The sequence below is a fragment of the Limanda limanda genome, chromosome 19 (genome assembly GCF_963576545.1).
Source record: "Limanda limanda chromosome 19, fLimLim1.1, whole genome shotgun sequence".
Taxonomy (NCBI): Eukaryota; Metazoa; Chordata; class Actinopteri; order Pleuronectiformes; family Pleuronectidae; genus Limanda; species Limanda limanda.
The window spans coordinates 8,427,519-8,451,682 of record NC_083654.1 but is presented as its reverse complement, the minus strand read 5'-3'; the positions used below and the strand labels follow the sequence as shown (position 1 = coordinate 8,451,682).

General features: G+C 42.0%; 1 protein-coding gene across 1 annotated transcript in view; it reads left to right on the top strand.

Annotated features, from left to right (window-relative positions):
- The window catches only part of adgrb2 (adhesion G protein-coupled receptor B2), a 152,190-nt gene extending 146,637 nt beyond the window's left edge, over positions 1–5,553 (top strand). The window contains exon 33 of the mRNA XM_061092573.1: positions 5,377–5,553. Coding sequence (XP_060948556.1) covers positions 5,377–5,553 — 177 coding nt within the window. The remainder of the gene's footprint in view (positions 1–5,376) is intronic.
- Positions 5,554–24,164: the final 18,611 nt, after the last annotated feature.

Genomic DNA, 24,164 nt, shown 5'->3' with positions numbered 1-24,164 from the left:
GAAAGTATGACAGAGAGAACTTTAAACTCCTATGATGCCCTTTGAAATCCACAGAGGACTTGTAGGTTTGCTAAAACGGTTGACATTGTTCAGGTATGATATCAGTGAATGAAAAGGAAGTCTGCGGTTTCCTATCGTAACGAGTGGTGACGCACAAACTGGACTTTTAGAGGTGAAGTATTTCACCGCGGAGGCTGATGATGTAGAAATATGAAGGCGCTCATTATATTGTCTGGGAATAGAAGGCTTGTCATATATTGCCGTGTAGACAGGTGGGTGATAATGCTCATCCTGTCTCCCAACCCTGACATGCTTTTTATATGCTCTGCAAGGCAATCAGAAGCATATATTAGCATTTAGAAACAATATCAATTGCGCAAAGAGAAAGGAATTATAAATTTATTAATTAGATAAGTATTTATTTTCACATGTCCATCTGTTCCATATTGTCTATGTAGAAAGTGTAATCCGTTAATTTAAAGAGCTAATGCTGCAATATATAAACACAATATTACAAATAAAATCCTACATTGAAATTATCCTTTGCAGTAAACACTTGGTTATGATTTGCAGGAGTAAATGCAGATATATGGCCTTTTTCTGTGTTGTGCTATAATTGCATACTGTATATATTAGTATAATATTATGATTAATTCGCTGACATTTTTGTAGCGTTTTACTGTTGTGGCTGTTTATATTATATGAACAGATCATAAAATAATGTGCAAATAGAAACTAAAGCTGTCAGTTTAATGAGAGTGGAGTCAATAGTTCTGAATCCTCAGGTGAAGTTCTTTAAAATGTGAGTTTGCAGTGTAGTGAGATACATTCCTCCAATGATGCAGCTGTCACGAACATTAGATTATTATATCAAATGGATTCAATCCAGCCGGAAACATGGACACATCAAGACTCCCTCAGGCTTTCTGCTAAGCCACAGAAATTGTTTTCGTCTCAGAGAGCAGTAGAATTTTAAATCTTACATTTCAACACCAAAAAGTTTGTCTATGTGTCTGTCGTTACACACACATCAAGAAAAAAGACAAACACAAAGTACCAAACTCTTTCATAAGCAGCTCTCCTACAAAACATGATGTGCAGTTTTGTCTGCGGATTTTTATGGACAGAAAAAGTCGAACAAGATGTTAGTGCGTCACTGTGTTGCAGAAACTTTTTTGGTTTTTTTGTTTTTTTCAATGAACATAAAAAGTTCAAACTGAACAAACAGACTCTCAAGATCGTGTGAAAGCTCAAAAAAGCTGTAGTTTGTACGGTCAATATTAGCTGGGTTGTCGGAGCCGCTTTAGGGAATAAATCTGGGCCCAGTCGGGGATTCAAAAAGTACAAATGACAAGAGCGTCACCCGAACCCCCTCTAGACACACACACACACACACACACACACACACACACACACACTGTATCGAGCAGTTGTATTTGTATTTTCTACTTTTCCGATTTTTCCCACTGGTGCTGCTGGGCTCACCACCCACAGAGAAGCAACACACCGTGCGCACGAAAGAAGAGAGACACAAACAAAGAATGATAGATAACACTGCAGAGCTACGGCAGGACGCAGATAACACTGAATCAAAATCTTCGATATACACTTTAAATCCCAGCGTGAACCGTCTAATGTGTTGCGTTAACACATGCAGAGTGCGGTGTAAAAATCGACACTGCTGATGGTGTATATCCCACGTGCTAATAACCCGATTAGATTACCCTCTTTCAACATGATTTGGAAAACATGAGCTACAAAGCCTCTCGCTCTGCACAGCACGTGCACCGTTGTGGCGTTTACAATCCGCCCACACGCCGTCCCTTTCCTTCTTATCCCTTTAAATAGTAGTCGTAGTCGCTGTTAGTGACGCGTAGCATGTAGAAGCATCTCCATCACCCCCCCTACCCCCCTCCGCCTCCTCCGATTTCAGTTTTCTCCTCAAGCTCCAGCTCTCTCTCTCTCTCCGGTCAGGATGTTAAAAATACCTCCTTCTCCAGCGCGGCTCAGACCATGTGTGCGTCTGTGTGCGTCATGTATGAACATGCACTGTTTCTGTTTCGAGGTGTGCGCATGTTGTGTGAGTGTGTGCAGGTGTTATTCTCTCATGAGAGTGTTGGGCTGGATAGGAGAGATGGAGAGAAAAAGAGAGAGAGAGGGAGAAGGGCTAACGTGTGAGCACGAAGCAACAACTGCCTCCTCACCTGCTGAAGGTGTGGGAACAATGCTATTGTTTCAGGGCAGGGATGTCAGTGACTGCGCCCCCCCCCCCCCCCCTCTCTCTCATTCCTCACCCCTCTCTCTCCTTCTCTCTTTCTCATCAAACCCCCCAACCACCACCAACCCTCCTTGTCCTCTCCCTCCCCATTTCATCACCACAGAGGGAAAAGCGATGGAGCATTCCGTCTGCCGGAGGTGAAAAGAACTCGTCGAGTGTAAGTGTAGAGGGGGTTCTCTGGAGAGCGAGGGAGAGAGGGATGAGATGATGGGGAGGGGAGGGGGGGGGGGTTTGGGGGCAAGGGCAGGAGTGGAGGCAGGCAGGAGATGGCGAAAGGGAAAACGGATAGACACGCGGCAGCAGCACAATCGCGTTAGCCTAGTCTCCCGGGGATAAAGTTGGGCTTAACTGCAGCATTACCCGCACTCCTGCATCACAAAATGTTCCTTCGCCAGCATTTAGCATGCAAATTGGCTCCCAGATTATGCCTTTTGTATTCATTTTACCAACTGTCAGGCTGTGTGACGCAGGGAGAATGATAATCAGGCGGATATTGCCCCCTAGTGCTCGGGCGAGGATCATCACACTGATCAATGAGTTGTACGTGTGTGTGTGTGTGTGTGTGTCTCAGATGAAGAGATAGACAGGGTTTGAGGGTGTGACTAGCTCAAAGTGAATTTCTTGCGAGTACTTACAAGTGTTGGTGCGATGACGGGAAGGCGGGACTGCAGGGAAGAGCATGTGGAGGAAAGAAAAAAGGACAGGAGCAAAAGAAAACATGAGAGCGCTGAGTTGTTCTGAGATAGATTTGATGGGGAGATGCAGAAACACTCTTCTCCTAATGGATTACACACGTGTGCACACAGGTCCTTCAACCTCACCGAATTTTTACTCTCAAGTACACTTCCACCAACCCTCATCTTAGGATAGGATTCTGCAAAGTGTTTGGAGGATGAATATTCCGGCTCCGCAGCTGCAGCTTGCTTTTGTCCACTTTTTTGGAAAAACACCTCGTGCAGGTCTCGTCGCTTTCATTGTTTTTTTTTTGGGGGGGGGGGGGGTCTTTGCATGTTTTTCTCCCCCAAGAATCATCAGGGCGAGCGATCCCTTGTGTCTTTTTCCCCGAAGCTCATATCTGTACCATCCTAATCTCCGCGAGATAGCAAATCCGATTTGAATAATGGCCCTTATCTGATGCATAATGCCACCTCTAATTCTGTTTTCAAGCTGCTACCCCCCCTTTCTCGCAACATGTATTTAACACGCATGGTCACCACATCTGCGGACCACAAGCAGGAATCGCAGACGCCGGGCCTGGAGGGTTTTGACGCTTTTTAACGGGTTCATTTGCAAAGTTAGGAAGAAGAGAGCGGTGTCTTGAACTGCAGGTGGGTATGGAGCTGCTTTTCAGGGGGAGGGGCCTTTGAAATTTGCAAAGGTTCCAGTGTGAGGCCATTTTAAATGTATCCATCTTCTAATGTGTTCAGGGGTGAAAACTGCCTAAAGCATTTGACTCTGTGGTTTTGTCTAAAAGGATTTATAATTTACTCAAACAAGGGATTCATTTTATAGCGGAGGCATTGATTTCCACCTGTTGTGAGGTCAGGCATTTTAAAAACCTGAGTGTACTTTAAATGTTTGTAGCAATCCCTCATTGCATTGCATTGTGCATAACTACGGTGAGTTATAAAGCCATTGGAGGGAAATTTATAGAAGAATTTGCTGACTTAACCAAAGCGTCTTTTTGACACATATAAGAGATATGATGTGTTTGTGAGTTTTACAGGTGCTATTGGTCGGATTTAGTTTTACCTTCAGATATGGCTAAGGGAGCTGTCTCCCACCAGCAGAGCTAAGTGACTGAAGCCTTCCTTTTAATGGACATATAGTCAAGTGGTACTAATCTCCTCATGTATTCCACCAGAGAGTAAATAAAGCTGCTTTCAGACATGCACTAGACTACACGGATATCCTCCTGCAGTTATCCAAAAGGGAGAGCATGTGAGAACGCAAGCGTCTGAGTCAGTTGACTTTATACCTTCCAGTGAAACCTCCAGAGAATTTCAGGGAGAGCCCGTTCATGTGAGAGCACAGCAGGAGACTGTCCGGAGAATTTAGCGGATGTGTGGACGCGTTTGACGCAAAAAAACAGAAATATCTCAGCATGAAAAAGAAGGGCCCTACGTGTTGAAGACCAGTGTTGGGCAAGTTACTGAAAATTAGTAATTAGTTACAGTTACTAGTTACTTATTTTAAAGGTAATTGAATTACTTCACCAGTTATGGTATATCAAAAGTAATAAGTTACTAGGCAAAGTAACTTTTAAGTTACTTTCGGTTATTCTATTGTGAAAATGTTGCATGATTTTATTTTGAAACGGTTCGGGTAGAGTCGCGGACATCCTGTGATGACGACAATGGTGCAACGGAAAAGGTTTTTGTTTTTAGCGACCCTCCGAAGAAGCACAATTTCTTACGGTGTCCACAGTTGTTTTAAGGAGTTTCTAAGTTGTTCAAAGTTGTATCAAGGTGGACGGTGTTACAAGGACGGCTCAAATAAACGACCAGAACATCAGTTTAAGTCTCGACCATCTTCCGGGGGATCTGCTTCACTTGTCTTCTTGTCTGCAAGTGTTCATTTTTCACAAAAGAGAGTAACGCGACTCATTTAAATTTCAGTTATTGTAGCTGCGTTACTTGATTTTAAAAAATAGTTTGTTACATGCTTGTTACCGCTAAAAGTAGTGGAATTACAATAACGCGTTACTCCCAACACGCTGAAGACGCTGAAGGAGATGTAAGATGAGGACGTTCCATAGCTTTTGGTGTTGAGGGCCAACGCCAGGGTCCATGTGCTGTAGATAACAAGGTTTCATTTCTGCAGTGGGATTTACGTGTCATGTCTTGTCTGCTCTACCCAGGCACTATCCCTCACCTATACACACTTTTTCTGTTGTTCTGAACGTGTCAGATTCTGGACAACCTCGTGCTGCGTTCTTCATATGTGTCCAGATAATGTCCCTGTTGTCCGTAATGTCGCCACCGCTCAGATTAAACTGGAGAGCTTTGACCGAGGCTTTGTCTTCTCCAGTTTCACCACAGGCTCCTTCAGCTGCCGCAAACTTAACTGACCCTTTGCATGTCCTCCTTCTCCATCAGGACAAGTCAACCCCAGAGGACCAGAGCTCCTGGGACAGCTTCAAGACCATGACCCCCGAGCTGTCCATCGTGCCTGGGGAGCAGAAGGACCGGATGGAGTTGCACAATAAGAACTGGGACTCCTCTTCTGCCAACACACCCGACTCGTCCGAGGGAGACTTCCAGACTGAAGTGTGAAGACGCACAGATGTGCACACACTTGAAAACACGCGCTCTCATTCCGAGATATGGGACCGATGCACACAGAGATACTGAACCTCTGAGATGCTAAACATAAGTATACATGATTTTTGGCAGAGACCTCACACACACACACACACACACACACACACACACACACACACAGCTCCCCGTCTCCTGCAATGTGTCGGATCCCAAAACTGTATTTGTTTACTTCTGCAGTGGACAGACATGGAAAGAAGACTGTTCTACACTATATTTTCGCAAAGACTATTGAAAAGAAAGAACAGGAGCTTGACACGTCTGTGGTTGAGGAAAACATTTTTAAAAGGACTTCAGATAAAAAAAACACAGTGAAAAACCTATTTCTGAGAAAAATTGTCTTGATTTTATTCTGGAGGAAAAAAAGAAAAATCTCTGTCAATTGTTTGATGATTTGGGGGGGTGAAAAAAAAAAACAAAGAAGAAGAATATTTCTGCACCGTTCTGTTCTTTTTATAGCGAGGGGAAGAAAATCCCACTGACGTTTCTCACACTGGTAGCCCCCCCTAGGCACCCTGCTCTCTTTTATTTCCTGTTCCCTTCTAATGGGCGAAGACAGCATTCAATCTCTCAGTCTTTCCCTTTCTTTTTTTCTTTTTTTTTCATATTTTTGATGGATAGGGGATTGGGGGGGGGGGAGGGCAGGTTAACGCTGCTCATTGATTTGCCATCCTCTTTGCTTTTTATCAGGTTCCAGTTCAACAATCCCACCCATGCATTCTTCTCACATCCTCTTCGTCAACATTGTACCACCCCCCACCCCCCCCCTCCTCCTTATTTTGTGTATTTTCTAAATATGTCCTCCCCTTTGGTTTGAAACTTTTAATGAAAAAAATAATACGATTGAAACAAATAACCACCAACTGAGTTGTGTTCTATGGTCTAACTGTTGAAGAAGAATTTATTTTCAGGCTGTTTTTTTTTTTGTTTTTTTTTAATTCTTTTTTCCTAATTTCCTGTGAGAATAAACCCATGTGGAACTTTAAAAAAAATGATTTAGGACACACGCAGCACAAAAATATGAGATTGCTTTCTGGGGTAATGTGCGCCGCATGTTCTCCAGCCGTGAGGGGAATAGAAGGATAGTGATCGTCATGCAGATTCTCGCATCTCCCTGCTTTTTTTTTTTCTCCCCCACTGCTCGCAGATAAAGGCCTTTAAAGATTGCAGCATCGGAATCCATTTCAGCCATCACCAATCACAGTGATGCCAGAAAAAGATGATATCTCAGTCACTTTCAGCGCGAATTGAATCTGTGCCGGCGCCGCGCGACATCTCTCATTCCTCAAAAACGTATCGCTTGCAGTGAAGTATTGATCCGTTAAGCGGCGAAACTCTTTTCTTCTTTCTGTAACATCGTAAAAAAACGAGCACGACTTCCTTTGCGTTCGTCTCCCACCTCCTTCCCTTTGCTAATTCTGCTTTGCTCATCCTTCCCACCTTGCGTCCCACTACACGGGAAGCATGGAATCGCGATGATAGCAGTGGAGCCTGTTGTGTAATACCTCGATCACATGGATCCCTCTCTGTGTGGTTGTATGAAGAGCTTGTGAGTACAGCAGCGGCGGAAAGAGAGAGCGAGATAGGGCGACAGAGAGGTGACACACTGAAGGAGGGAGGAAACATCACTGGGGTTGATTCATCTTTCTTGACATTCTACATCTTCGACTTCAATCGCTACGAAAGGGCATCTTGTTTCCTGCTGTTGCTACATTAGCACATACAGTCCTCCACACACCGAGAGAGAGTCAGAGTGCAGGACAAATTCACAGGATCAATCAAAAGGTGCTGCACAAATTTTAGGTAAAGGCAAAAAGGAATATGGCACAGTGATAAATTGCAAAGGCACAGTCAATAGAAAAGACTGGAATAACAGAACGAATGTGCAAAAACGTAAAAACCGAAAACAAAGTTTAATCAATGAATGATATAAATATTAAATACTAATATTAGATAAACTAAATCCCATTTAAAAAAATGTTTTCCAGGGGAATGTCACCCTATGTATGTATTTTAAAACAAAGAAAAGAAGTTTGAATTTGACTATTTTTGCCCTGAAGCCTTATTGGGATAATGATAATGTTATGTAAGGCAGAAGCTGCGTACAAACAGCTTTCATGCAAACTTTGGACAGGAAGAGCCTGGAGATGTATTGGAAATTAGGCTTTTTCAACAAGAGGTTGGACTGTTCCTGTAAAACACGATGGGAAAGTTAAATATGCAAGATATATATTTATCACACCAAAATTGCATCATCTGACAATGTCTCATACTTTCTTTCTCAGTGGCCATTGTTCTTTCATACAGTTGAGCCCAAAAGTCGTGAATGGACCAAACACTTGAATGGGAAAGTGGTGATGGTACCACAATGGTACCTTCATTCCTTTTCTTTCTTTGTTCAAAGAGGCTCCCATTAATCCTAGAGTCTAAAGAAAGAGATGAGACAGTTTAAAATAAGTGCAAGGGAACCTGGTATCTAAGGAAAGAAGATCCCCAAAAATATACAGCGAAAAAAGCCTGACACACGCAGAGCTGCAGATTAAGTCGTGGGGGTGCTCAAAACAGTAATTATCCGGGGATGGTGATTTGTCCTGACATTTTCCAATGCAGACCTCGAACCATCTGTTTAAAGATCCCTAACGTGGTCGTAGTGTGGCGCAGCGCAGATGGCGAGACAAGAGTGCAGCCCTTCTAACCTTTCAAGCTAATCAGCTGATGGGCGAACCTACAGCTCACCTCCCCTCGGAGGAGGACGTTACTGTAGGTTCGGCCCCAGGATGCCGAGCTCGGGTCACATTCACCCGACCTTCTGCGAGGCTCGGCTTCTCGGAAGGAAGGAAGGAAGTGTGGATTAAGTGCAGTATTATTTTTCTTGCATCAGGGATATTGTCCATGTATTCCTCTGTCCTCATTGTGTGTCTTCAAGCTCAATGAGAACCGGATATTTACCTTTCATCTCCCACAACGGTAAGTGTGATGCTGTTCGACTGATGGAGACAGAAATTCTTGATTTTTCAAGTGTGCCACTACAACCAAGGACCACCTGGCAACTTGTGTTCTGTGAGAAACTGTGGTGGGATTCACGTGTCCGTCCGAGTGTGTCAATCTTGTTTTTATTTTTTATTTTAGGGGCCAAGCTCAGAAATGATTATGAAACACTGAAGTCAATTTTCAAGTTAAGTCCGTGTGGAACGGCAAATTTGAGAACATTCAATGCTCACCTTCACCTCCACCCTTCTTCCTCCAACGCTTAGGTGTAAACCGACTTGCTCCAGCCGTCCACCACTCCAGTTGATTTATTACGGAAAAACCCTCCCTTTCCTTCTCTCCCTCATTTCTGTTCTTTTTATACATAAGATTGTACAAAGTAGTCCTCTAATGTTTTCATAGTGTCTTTTTATATGAAAATAAATTTTCAAATTGATCGAAATGTCTCATCTGTGCATACACGCTGCTTCAGGGGCGTCTGCGGATGAGAGAGACTACAGTGTACTCGCAGTAATAGCATGAAAAACTCCGTTACCCAGAAGCATTGAATCGTAACTGTGACCAATCAAGAGGCCCTGCTGGTCTGTCTGAAAATGCGAGAGGAACAGTTCTGTGGGTTTGAAGTTATGTTGCATCGGGAATCACCAAAGGGGGGAAATGTCAACTCAAAGTGATTATTTCATTAAAAATGTATGAACTTTGGGCGATGTAATAACACTCAGCTTACCGAGAGGAATTTCCCCCAAAACCGCTCTTGTTATGTAAGGTGTTGAAAATAGCCACAGTGGATGGGTTAAAATCGTCCAGTCAGTGATGCTGCACTGGAGGAACGGGAGAGGGACAGTGCGCATGCCTCAGTCTTTCTACATTTGCCCTCCAAGGGGATTTTGGGTAATTACTGTAAGTGTGGATGAGTCTGCCCATGGAGCTGCCATCAGTCACCCTGGAGAAAAGGCCACCAACTGGAACTTTCTCGAGGGAGTGCAGAGGGATGAGGGAGAGGTCAGAGGAGGAAGAAAATGGAGAAGCCGCAGCCCCAAGGACGGAAAATGCACGGTGACAGAGTAAAAGCAAGGAAGGGACTTTCACACTACCTCTGGCTGCAGAGTCACTGTGATTAGGGGGCCTCTCCCATATTTTTCCTCTGGGTTCATAGGTAATTAAGTTGTGGCACTGGTGTGTCACCCATGACCCAAGAAGGGACCCTGCTGACGAATAACACGGGGAGACAAGGTGAAAAGTGGACTGACATGAGTTGGGCAAGGGGAGATATAAAATATAACACATTTTTACTTGAAGCCGTGTCCACCAGGAACCTCCTGTCAAGTGCTGCCTTTTGCTTGATATTTCCAAACGAAGACAGGACATGCTACTGCGTCTTGCTGACAGCCCGGGGAGATTGGTGTGTTTTAGCGCTCAGAACAACAAGTCCTGAAAGTTTAATTTAGCCGAGTAACAACAGCGGAGCGATGCAAATAGTTCCTGTGTGTGGTTTGGAGCGTGACACAGCAGGAACGAGAAGCACTACAATTTTCATGCATAGTTAAACTAATAATCAGCAGGACTTGCTTTGCTGTCCGTGCTTGTTTTGCTTCTTGAACAAGCTGTTACTGCCGCGGTGTTCTGTCTCGCTATTCCCAGGGATCACTGCACTAAAGAGCTACCAGTACCGTGACATCACCTTTTAAACAAATAACCACAGGCTGGTCTACTGAGCTGCACAACAACAGAAGAACTATACCTACGAAATTTTTTCCTACTCAGATCAATTTCAACTCAGGTATGTTTTGCTCACATGGTGCATATTTGCTCCAATGGTTTCTTAAGAAGCTGCATTGTGTAGAAAGCTGTGTACATTTGAGTTGAAGGGAACTTGGTGGAAAGTAGGGTTTATTCTGCTTGCATGTGTTTGTGATGCATATTTTTGACCTCAGTACCCACACATTCATATTCGACTCAAATATGAATATCATTTACACCGTGTTTTAATCCTAAAAGTCCACCAGAAGTGGCTAAGATAGTGGACGTTAGTATCTCCCGACAGTCCTGGAATGCACCTCGTCTGAAGACATTTAGGATTAAAACATGGTGTAAATGATGCAGTTTCGAATCTAATATGAATGGCAGGGCTTATGGACACTTTTATGACGCCACAGAAGCAGTATGGAGACATCTTATGTGCCTTTTCTGTTGTTTCTTTATGTCTGAAAATAAGTCCCTAATATCTTCAGTTGTATTGGATTCAGATATTACTCCATTTACCCCTGGTACTCCACAAGTGTTTTGTGGACTCAAACACCTCCTTTGGCAAAGTGGTGAGGACATAATTTGTGAATTATCATTTTTGGGTGATCCATTTTTTTTTTTTTAAACTTTACAATGAATAGAAGTTCCATTCAAAGCATTAACTAAGGGTTTTGGTTAGCAAGACTGAATTATGTAAAGTTTTTACAAGTAAAATCCATAGGTTACCTTTAACTAATCATACAAGCTAAACAGAAAGACATTTAGGCACTGGAAGTGGAAACTGAATGAAATGTAGCTTATGGACCAGGATCAGATATTTCATGTGAGAGGAAATGGGAGGTTGAGAGAAACTAAAATAGACGAGCTAAGTAAAAAAACAAACAAGCAAAGCAAATACTACAGAGAAAAAAAAACAAAGAACATCCTTGAACAATGAGAACTTTGGACAAAGTGACAGTGAGTGATAACTTGGGAATACTGTAAGCAGCAACCTGTGAGTGGAATTACATGTCTTACTTTGACACTGCAGCAAGGTGAAAGTGCACTGGGACGAGGTCTTGGTCCTGAGTACAAATCCATTGCTCTAATGGTTGTAGCATGTCCCGTCGCCCCTCCCCAGCTGGCAGACAGATGGCTTTGTCTAACCCTCTCTAGTGCCGTGCTCCTCAGAGGATGACACAGGAAAAAAAGGAGCAGATTGACGGATTAGAAAGGAGGACGGAGTGGACAAGGCTTGTGGAGGCTGGTGGACAGGAGTGCTGATGAAAGTGAAACTCTGCGCGGTCCTGTGAAGTTTTTACTTGAGGATATGGTGCAAAGTAGAAGACCACAACGTCGACCCAGTCACGTAAAACTCCTAAACCAAGTTAAAGCCTTGAGCAGCCCTTTTTGGACAATGCCGCAGACGTCTCGTTCAATTATGTTTGATTAAACTGCAAATCCTCATCTTCGCTGTTATGGATCAGATCCCTGAATGCTTTGCGATGCCAGTATTTCAGTTTTGGCCGCGGTTCCTTGGCACTGATGGCGCAGATAGACCGCTCCTTTGAGACTGCCTCTCCACAAGGGCAGTAGATGGCCGTCCATATGAAATGCCCTCGCTTTGCCCTCATCCAAATTCTGGCCGTCCCTAATCCTTCGAGTGTCTCGGTCCCCATCATACAGGATGGGATAAAGCATAAGTGGTCTTCGGCACTTTGAGGATGATTTATTCCGAGCTCTCTTCACATATCATGGCAACGTACATTTACTCGGAATGAATTGCCTCTTCTCACTGCCAAGGGCTTCTTGAAACACTGGTGTAATTTAGTGGTAGGCTTAGGCTAATACAGTTCCTCTCACATGCTGAAAGACCCCTAAATACTACGACTGGGACTCGTTAGACGTTAAACATCTCATCACTTACTGGAAGGCAAGAGAAGAACAGAGGAGAAGACCGGACTGCCGACTTACTCCAGGCTGTTTGAAAGAGCAGGGGTACAGGAGACACTAACAGGGATGTGGAGGTGACGAGTCGGGATGTGCCCGTACTCATATCTGCTCACAGAGGTGAGAAGACAGCAGGGCCAGCCTCTCCAACTCCAACCTGGGGCAGCTCGAGGAACAGGCACCACAGCTGGTTGCCTAAGGTGCAGAATGTCATACCACTATCATAATTTAATTATTCATGGCCTCATGTTACACCATTATAAACTAGAACATCTTTTTAATTACAACTATAAACATGTGGCACCCCCTGAACTCTAATGCTGCTTTAAGACAGGTACTGAACTCCGGATATTCTCCTTAACTTATCTGGAGGGCAGGACCGGCACGTGCACTTTTGCTGCTCTAGGCAGAAAATAATTATACCGCCCCTCTATTTGCAACGTACCATACCAGCAACTACACACAAACACCAACATGCCATACACATAAAGTGCTAGTGAAATAGATAACTAGCGAAATCTAGTTCAACGGGAGTGTTCATAAAGTGCCGACAGTATTAAAGTATGTATGACCCAATATGGACATTTTGTGAATCCATATCATGAGTCATGGCAGCACATATAACTGTTTTCCCAATAATCCAATTTCAGGTCCCCAAACTAAATAATACCAATCTCTCCTATATACCGTTTTCTCATGTGCATCAAACACAGATGAGTGAAATGTGTGCGAGTAAATTTCATCATCAACTTAAACAACAACTAGAGAGCAAATAAAGCTAAGTGTACACCAGGCCTTCATTGCAGCAAAAGTCTTAACTGCATCCTCACTTTCGATTCTCTGTGGCATTTCATGTTCTCTGGAGACTGTTGCCAGTCCATTAAGTCTGTCTTGTTTCATTGTACTGCAGAGGTTGTTTTTATCATCACCGCCGGGGGGTTTGTCATCCTTGATAACACTCCCGGGATCTTAAAAAGAACTAGTTCAAAGTTCAGTTAATACAGATGAAAAAAAACAAGTTCACGTTACCTTTTTTTTAATGATATAGATGACAAACTTATGATCATGTATTAAGTTTTTAATCAATGGTGTTGGATCATGAATCTGGATCCTCTGGTCACTTTAACACTGAGTCCTGACTGTGTGTGTCGCATCTCATGTTGTACTGAGCCGTAAAATGTTGACGACTCACTTTTCATGATGTTTAAATGGAGCCTCATAAACTCTGGAGTGAATCAAACAAAGGCTAACTTAATTTCATGTATTGATCTCGCCTGATAACTAGTGATGAGTGTTTATTAGTTAAAGAGAGAGTAGGTCAGCAGGAGAGTGGAGGAGGACACAGGAAACTCCAGCACGATAGAAACCAACCTTCTGATCACTGAGCAGCTGAAGACCGGAGAGAAACTGTATTTTCACTATTTGTTTCCACTGTTCTTCAAGTCACTTACCGGTTGCTTCGCGTGAACACTCCTCTGATCTCAATGTGTATGTGTATATGGAGGACACACACACAAACACATAAAACGTGAGTGGCGTTAACTCCAGCGAGTTCAGAGTTCATCATATGTAAACTGATTTGTTCAGTTCAGAGTTGACAAATAATATGAATGCATTCACTGCCCAGGATCAATATATTTTGGCAATGAACCTCTGCTTGCTCCTTCAATATTCACCTCTTTTCATATTCCCAACCAGATAATTTCGGTCGTTGTGAAATGCTGTAGTTTCCGCTCAATGTATTGTTTTTTTTCCCAGAAGACAATCTTTGGACCTACGCATGAGTCTGAAATAAAGCTAAATTAAATCGTGCACTGGCTCCTGAGAGCTGGTGGTGGGAGGCGGTGAAAGAGGCGGCTGTGCTGAAGGGTTCGTACGAGAGGGTGAGAAAATCCAACTCAATTGGTCCGTACATTCTTCAGACTTGTGCCTGCCAGCCCCCTCAAAAACACTCACTCAACCCATGTGAGAATGCAGCAGGAACATATCAGCAGGATTTATGGGAAAAGAGTGGGCATGTGATTGATGTTTGAAAATCGTGATGGATGCAAGACTGAAAAAAACGACCAGAATACAAAAATTTCAGGATGAAAAAGACGAGATGTCAATTAGGAAAGACAAACAGATTTAAGAGCTTTAGGTGATAAGATCGAACGCCAATGTGGATGTGCTAGAAACAAAATACGCGTCATGTCATGTTCGGCCTCCGGCATGAACTCTCCAGTTTTCACCCTTTGTCTGATTGTTCCAAACATTTTCTTGTTCTTGTGAGCACGTCTTACAATCTCGGCTCCATGTTCCCTATATGAGAAACCCGGAGAGAGTGTCTGGACCCAATTTTTGTAGTTCATGTCTGAACACGCCTTCAGTCACATGTTGACAACATGATGGAAAACTCTGCAGATTCTCATTATCTTTCATTTTTTCCTGTACTGAGCTGCGCAATGTGAACTAAAAGAGGGAGATGATGGCTGATGAAGATGGATCATTCAGCCCAAATCTGGGACGTGAGGCTGACTGATGAGAAAAGCTACATAGGATTGTCCAGAGAGGTGTTCCCCTCCCCTCCCCTCCCCTCCCTTCCCCTCCTCTCCTCTCCTCTCAGGGGGTACAGGGTGAAAATGGAGAGAAGGGGTGGACACAAACGAAGCCTGATACAGAGGTGAGTCGACTAGTATTAATAATTTATTATTATCTATATTTGATTCATGGACCAGATCATGACCAACTCGTGATAAGTAGATCACAGTTTCACTGCTTTGTATGCTGTGTCTTTTACATTGTCCAAATTTGTATACAGTACCTAATGAATTATAACTGATGACCACATGCTCTCTGGCAAATTCATGTCTTTGTTGCATGTGCAAAGGTACAAACAGAATGAAAAAGACTACTTCCTGAAAAGCTCTGGACTAATACCAGTAGCCACACATCTTGCAGGTACTTTAAAGTCTAGTCCCACCACAGCTAATCATGAGTTAGTTAGAGAAGCCATTGATTGATGATGGCTTTCGTGATTTGTCTGAGGTTTTCAAGTGAGAGAGAATGAAATTGTTTTTTTTGAGACATGCTGTAATGCCACAGTCCTTCTGGAACTCGAGGCACCTATTTTCAAACATTGTATTGATTGTGTGGCTTCTTTTTATATATATGTGTGTGTGTGTGTGTTTGTGTATGTGTGTGTGTGCTCCTGCAGTCATAAATACTGAGGATATCTGCCAATGTCTACTTTATCTCTCTCCCTCTCTCTTTGCATTCATGTATCTGCACAAACGTCCCTCTTCATAACCTTCAAATAAAGCCACTGGGAAGCAATAATCCTGAATAAATACTATCGCTAACATACAGGCAACATAGGTTGGAAGCACCACTCTGTCCTCACCTCATCCTCATCTCTTTTTCATCCCCTCTATTTACCGAGATAAGGTTCAAAGTCATGAAGAGTGGCCTCAGATAAAAGCATGATGTGTTCAGGGACCCATTGTCACCCCCGAGGCAGTAGGAAAAAAAAAGATTTGATCACACACAGAAGGCCTATCTCTTGATTCCTTGATTTCCTGCATCTCCTCTTAGAACACAATCCCAACTGGTATAACTGGTTTGGGTTTGAAATGGACAAACACCTTTACATGGTCATGTGCATCATGCATCATATTAAAGTGTGTGTGTGTGTGTGTGTCCAGTGTGAGGCTCAATTCGAAGTATCAGATAGATTTATTGTATGCATTATTTGCAATACTCATGTATAGATAAATACATAGATAGATAGATAGATAGATAGATAGGTAGATAGATATAAAGATAGGTATATATATATAAATATATATATATAGATAGATAGATAGATAGATAGATAGATAGATAGATAGATAGATAGATAGATAGATAGATAGATAGATAGATAGATAGATAGATAGATAGATAGATAGATAGATAGATAGATAGATAGATAGATAGATAGATAGATAGATAGATAGATAGATAGATAGATAGATAGATAGATAGATAGATAGATAGATAGATAGATAGATAGATAGATAGATAGATAGATAGATAGATAGATAGATAGATAGATAGATAGATAGATAGATAGATAGTACTTTGAATAATAATTATACCAAGGATCTGTTCTTATTAGATTCTGCTCCCTCGCCGAAAGAAACTTGTTCCAACCACCTCATTAATCTTTAAAAGTAAAGAAAAGCTCCGGCCATTTAGGCTGAAATAGTTGTGCTGAAAGGAAGAGAAAGGAATCTCCCCTGGAACAGTCGGCCTCAATGCTGCACACCCACTAAAAAATGAACGCATGTCAGAGCAGGATTACTTGGGACATGTTTGATCTATTTGTCGGTGAATGAAGCTACGTTGTGTTTTGTGCTGATTGTGAGTTCAGCGATGTAATGCTTTTTTGTAGGTACAGAAGAAAGAGCATATACTGAGAGTCAGTTAGTGACAGGTTAGCCAGTGAATTATTTAATTTGGTCCGAATTAAACCCTCTCCTACACCTGCAACCTGCATCCATTGGACAGTTCTTGCTGTCCATCAAACTGTATTCAAGTCCCAATGCATACCATCCTTTATAGTCTATTTTACTCAAAATGGAACCATAAGGCACTTGAGAAGTAGGGTCATGTTCTAGTAGGAAAAATACTGTTGAAACCAGATATAGTGATCACAGATATAGAAATCAACCGTTTATAAGGATCAAAAAGCTTGGGACAAAGCTGTTCCTATTCAAATGCTGTTTAAATAAAGTGGTTATAGTGATGAAATAATCCGCTTGCAGTATTATTTTTTACAGTTTTTAATTAGTTATTTATTGCTCCTCTCTGTATCTCTATTATTGGCTTCGACTGCCAACCGAATCAAGCCAAACTGAGCGAGCCCCACCATCTCCTTCAGCTATCCATTCATTGTCTTAGTTTGTAAATTCTGTTGTTTTTCACCATGTCTAAGTTCACACGTGTTCAATGTGACTGTCTGTGTGTCAGCGCGTGCAAGAGAGGAAGATAATGAGTAAAGTCAAGACGAGCTAAATGAATGAATCAATGTGCAGCTATGAAGAAAGATTTTACTTGCTCTCACGATCTTTCAATGCATAAATCGCTCATATGCCAATTTAGTTGACATGGCCCAACCCTACGTTTGAGAGCTTTAAAGAACCACACTTCTTTTAGAAACCAGTGGCGTCACGACCTGCAGACTCCAGACCTGCAGTCTATGTTTAGTTTGTCTGTTAACGTTGACATTTCCTGCACAAGGGGCATGACCCCATAAAAATAAAATACTAGACTTGTCAATTATGTTACATTGGCTAAATGTCAGCATTCCACATGCCTGGTGCTTCGTTAAGCAATTAGCTGATATGCATTTAAACAGCCTCTTAATCAGTTGCCTAGAATAGTCCCAAGTCTTTAAGTGACAGGGTTTTTTTTCCGACCTGCAGATGCCTGTGAAACTGGAAGCAGCTTTTACTTCTTGTCAAATTCGTTAAGGTAAAGAGGGTTGTACTTGAAGGACAAGACAGTAACTGGACCAATAAAGAAGTTAATGAAGGAATGGGTTCATATCGATATGCTTCTGCAAGAATGTAATTAGAACTTGTGTGGAAGGTGAAAAAGACAGTGCTCAGTCAAGGAGAGATCCTGCCAAATGTGAGTGACAAACATCGAGGCTTTGCGGCTGAAGAACCCCTATGTCCAAAAATGATTCGTCCAAGCAAATCTGTGCGGTTATAAAACTGATTCTGCCATTGTCCTTGAGCAATATTTTTTATCAAAGCCATGATTTTATGAATTGATGATGTGCTCTGAACTCTGTACCGAGTACAATGTTCCAAAATAAAATTTTAATTTTAATGTGAAATTGTCAGCTGCTGATCCAGTGATATAACACTGAGATAGGTTTACTGCTGCAACAATTCTTGGCCTGTGTGCTCCTACACTGTATATAAGACATATAACACAATATTAAGAACTATTAAACATCCTTTGTTTGATTTACAAAAGAAGATTTCACCCTGCATTCACTCAGACTGCAAACAAACACACACACACACACACACACACACTACAATGTCTTTTTATGAGAAGTGTTGAGGTAACTGCTCATTGATGAAGACATCTATGAAGGGTACATGTGTCTGTTGAGTCTGATTGAGACAGAGGTTTTGATATGTCATTAGCATAGTTAAGGATAAGTCAGCTTGTTTAATATATAAAGAGAACATTGCTGTCACACTGAACGTCCCATTGCACTCTGGTAAATAATCTGGCAGCTCATGCCTCCTATTTTCTTTTATAAAACAACTCATTTTTGAATATTCTTTTTGTGCAGCCAAATCTGACAAAATTCTTGGCCAGATCCAATCCCACTCAAAATCACATTTTCCTAGCTTGACATCAAAAGAAACTGAATCATAAGTGTAAAAGTTGTACTTCATGTAATGTATGTATTGTTCAATGTGCATTATATTTAAGTCCTCCTCAATGAATTACCAAAATCTTCTGTTATTTTAAGTTCAGATTTCAAGGAAAGACCACAACATCAAGATTCCAGGCGAATCCACGTAGGTGCATTGAGTTGTGTGATTCATGCTCTGTGGCGTGAAAGAGGAAATGATCAAGGCAACTTTGAAAGAGCCAGGTTTCATTTTTGGGGCACAGCTACAGTCACAAAGACACTCAACTGGCCGGTGTTTGAATAAAATACTCGTAGTCCAGTTGGAGAAGGTCAATGTAGAGCAGTCAGTCAACACTTATACGTAGGAAGTGATATTGTAGGGTTGCAGTGCCTACACTCCTCTAACAAAGATGAATGCACATTGGAGAGTTTGGTGCTGCAAAAACCAGGAGCACTGGTTTATAGAGATGTGGAAATAGAGGATATTTCCAGGTGATTCATCCCTCACCACAAGTGGATGATTGAATGTGGCGCACACCAAGAGAACAACACAGGTCTGAATGCTTGACCCCTACAGTTATGTTGAGGAGGCTGTGATGCCGTCACAGTCTGGATTTTTATGCAGCCAATGATACCCATGAGAAATCTCAGTCTCCAGCTGTGGACTATTATATCTGCTGGACATTTGCCCCATCTCCCCAAAGTCATAGAAACCTATTGTTTTTAAACTACATGAGTAAAGCGATGTGAGGACACCGCAGTCATGCAGTCATAAAAGGAGTGGTTCCATTATTGTTAATGTGAGATTGTCCATCTTTTTTAAATCGTGGTCACAGTCTGGTTCCGTGATGGCGAAGGCAGCTTGATGGTTACTGACTTTTCATCCAGTGCCATCTTTAGGTCAAAATGTTTTACATTAGCAAATGTTACCATGGTAATCTTACCAAGGTGAACATTATACCAGCTAAACATTGTCATGACTTTATCCATTTGGATATTTCCATTTGCACTGCCTATATTTCCCTTGGGGTAATTAAAGTATATATCTATCCATCTATCCATCTATCCATCTATCCATCTATCCATCTATCCATCTATCCATCTATCCATCTATCCATCTATCCATCTATCCATCTTCTATCCTTCTATCCATTGCATTACATTGCATATTGCAATTTGACACTGTTCACTGTTTTGCATTCTGCACTTTGCATATCACTTTTTACTTCACTTTTTATATCTTTTATCTTTTATATATTTTTATATAGATATGTTTATGTCTAAATAAATGTTACTTTGTATAAATATTAGAAAAAGTGAGTAAATAAGAAGTAAATAGTGAGTAAATATAAATAGTTTTTATTGTTTTTCTTATGTGTGGTGTATTTATTGTGTTTTTATGTTTCTATGTTCATTGTATGCATCAATAACCAGAGCAAATTCCAGGTAGGTGTAAACCTACTTGGCAATAAATAACTTCTGATTCTGATTCTGATTTGGATCCATCTATTCTTCTATCCATCTATCCATCTATCTATCTATCAGTCTGTCTCTCTATTAATTTATGAATCAATCAATCGATTACAATCGATACAGCTGTAGTGTGTTCATATCTCTGCGGTAGTGTTTTCCCAAACCGAACATGGCCATTTGTGCAGTACTGCATTATATAGCTGTAAACTCTATAGCAGGCCTTTGTATACCCTTCCTGCAGGTATTCATGTTATGTTTGCTTTTGTGTAAATGTTGAAAACGAACCAATTATTTTATTTTTAAAGAAAAAATAAATTGTCACTCTGCCACCTATATGTTTCTAGTCTTACAATGGGGAACATTCAGACAAGTTGTCCACATGATATGCTATTTGATGTATGAGGGTCCCACAGCGCCTCATGTAGGTCATGAGAAGTAATCTAAAGCTGTAGAGGCCACCATAAAATGATGCCCCTCATAACATGCGGCTCGACAGGTCAATGACATACCGATGTGTCCCAGCGGACCATGAAGTGAAACCACTGGACAACGTTATGACATTTATACGCCTCTGACCTGCAGAATCCACAAAGCTGTAAAAGTAAGGAACAGTTCCAATTTCTCTCTCCCCTGGCTTCTGCCTCACATTTTGTTAATCGCTCTGGCTTCAGGTTAGTTACCTTGACAACACATCCCCTCCTCTCCCTCCCCATCAAACTCTCCCTCAACACCCTCCCATACACTGGGTGGTTTAGTGGATGCTCTTACTACAAACAGGGGTGGGAGACACATCTCTCCTCTCTCCAGTGGCGTATTAATGCCGAAGTTGCTCGAGCTGTAAACACTCGGGAATGTTATGAGACGCTTCAGCCGTAAACTCTAGAAAGGCCAAACGGATATGAGGGATTTCAAGGAGAAACCAAAACCCAGAGAAGCTGTGGAGTTTTAGTTTTTTCCAGTTATGTTCTATATGTTCATGAACATCTATCTTTTATTTTGCATTTGTATTTAAATTCATCATCTGCATCCTCCCTCTTTAATTTTTCTGTCTCATAGAATGCGTTTTCTCACCATCTCCCCTCCGAAATGCTTCCTCCCTCCATCCATTCGTGGTGTCTGCCAGCACGCTCTGTGGTTAGGGGGCTGTTGTTTTTGCGAGGAGGGGAAGGGCACGTCTTGCAAATGGACATGTCATGTGGAGCAATGCCCAGCCAGTTGCACTGGAGTGAGCCCCCGGGGGCCTGGAGCCGAGCAGCCAGGCAGACAAAGAGAGAGGGGAACTATCTTTGGCCGGGCGAGCCGGGATGCTCCCTGGGCCAAGCGCGGAAAAGATGGACAGAGTGAGGACGAGATGGAGAGAGGACAGAGAGAGAGAGAGAGAGAGGGAGTCGGGTGATGTTGATGTCGCTGGCAAAACAAATGTACCCTGCTGCATTGGGGGGAGGCTGTGGATAGTGAATTATAGGAAACAACACGAGATTCGTAAAAAAAAAAAAAAAAAAAAAAAAAAAAAAAAAGAGAAGAAAAGAAAGGAGGAACATTTCAGATTGTAAAATTCAATTTTACATTAATATATGCGTATGTGCTGTTAACAGCAACAAGATATTTGGAGACGGTTTAATTCCCTACATATTGATGCGCATCTTTAGTTCAGCATATCTGCAGTTTTTCACTTGTAAAAAAAACTATTATCATTGCATTTTTAATTGAAAAATATTTGTGATCTGATATATATTCTAATCAAACCATAACCAAACCAACCAGACTGCTTGTATTGGAACAAGCTGAGCCTCCTCCTCACGTCCAAACCACATCCTGCTGCAGCTCAGCTCCGTCTACTTCAATATCATGTCATGACATCACATCAATTCAAATTTAAATTAATGATTAATTCTCTAGACTACAAAGAGAGACGTTTGATTTCTAGACTCAAACCAATGATGGCAACAAGCTTCGTAGCTTACATCATCAAATGCGTCAGGTTTATATATACATCTAGTTTTATTCTTTGCTAAGTTTTCCAATATTCATAACATTGGATATGTATTTGCTTAGCTGTGTTGCCTCGGTGAACTTGAAAAAACCCACTGGTCTCCTGGTCAGACGCTGATGAAACATGAATTGACTCTGCAGCTTGTGTGTGAGCTGAGGACAGAGATGTGAAGAAAAGATGCTTTGAAAGACGTTGACATTTTGACAGTAACGTGTAAACAAGGCCTCCCCCTCCTCACAACTCCAAAAGTAACCCTACTACATCGTCATACTTACCATTTTTTTCTTTTAAGGACATTAAATGTGTTTTCACACTTGACTGCAGTTGGTCGATCATCTCACAATGATGTAGTAATGATGTGATAGTTTTCATTTCAACTCAGAACACATCTGTTTAGATCATTCTACCCTCCGTGACATCTATCCCTCATTGTCACTCTTCCCATTTTGTACTGTTAGGTGTCTGCCTCTTAACCTACTTTGATTCTTAAGTCACCAATATTGTAATTGACTTTAATAATTCATGTATTTCTTCATTCTGAATTTGAAGGTGTCTGTTGGTGTCTACAAAGTCACCCTAAAAATTGAATCTATTGTAAAAATGTTTATGTTTACATCTGCACATTACTTCACATTGCATTTCTAATTGAACCGTGCAAGTTGTGTTATTGAGATATTTTTTAGCAAAGACCAATTGATTTATTAGTAGGCTGATAAGAAATGGTTGAGACGAGCTGTTCACATACACATCAGTATCTGCTTTTACGTTGCAATGGAAGTAATATTCACTGCTTGCAGGAAATTGGGATGTAAACAACAGTCTCCTGGGTTCAAGTTCAAGTTAGATGCTTTGTTGAGCCACACATGCAATAACTTGTGCTGCTGATCCTGAAAGATAATACTAATAATTCACATTGCTACAAGAGGTCATTACCACATAAACATGAGTCTGTTCATTTAAGGATTTTTCACAAATGACTAATTCAGTTGTTTTCCTATGAGGACAGTCTCATTTGCCTTATAATAAACTGAAGAGGACACCACGCATTATATCAGAGACAAAGCAATGATCACACTGAAAGACAAAGGAGGAAAAAGAGGAGGGGGGGGGGGGCAGGGACATCAAGACGAGAAGCGAAGGGCATCTGAGGTGAAGACTGGGGGGGAGAGGTCCGGAGAGGGGAGATTGAAATCAGCCAAGTGTATCACTTTAATGAACTATCATGACTCCCTCACTGTTCGTCCGTCCTCCTCCTCCCGCGTCCCCCCCGACCCCCCGACAGGGAAGGTATTTCTTTGACTGCCGCCGAGCACCGAGCTGTCATGGTGCAAAAAATTCGGAACTAATTAGGAAACATGACCTGGGATCTGGAGGGCCTGAAATGCATTATGGTGGGGGGGGCGGCTAATGTGATAGTCAAGCATTTCCCCCCTGAAATTAAAGAGTGTCTCGCTGTTATTAATACGCATGATGGAATCAATATTCCCCATCTACTGCTCAATAATCATTTTGGGCCCATGTCTGACCTGATATTTCTTTTGGTAGTATTTTGAGTACCCCCCCCCCCCCTTTGGGTCCAGCTCTTTCTCCATTTAGTGAATAATAATGACAACAACAATATGTCTTCATAACCGTGACAAAAAGATGTAGAATTCTTCCATGCTCTCTTCCATTATTTTGTATTGTTTCATGCAGCAACAGGCAGATGATTTCCAAAAAAGCACTGCTTCCATAATTTGATCAGAACTGTATAAATAGCAGGCAGCTCCCTCTTCTCCGTGTCCGCTCTCCCTTATATGTAGTGTGTGCGTGTGTGTGTGTGTGTGTGTGTGTGTGTGTGTGTGTGTGTGTGTGTGTGTGTGGCCCAGTTGTGCGTGACTAAAGGCCGGCGCATGCTTCTGCGTTTTCACGGGAACGGAGACGCAAGAGCCCTTCCGGGCCCCTCACGGCCCTTCCTACGTCCTTACGTGCGTCGGCCAATTTTTCTAACTAGACGGCAAAGCCCCGCAAGCGTCACCCGGCCGCGAGGGCTGT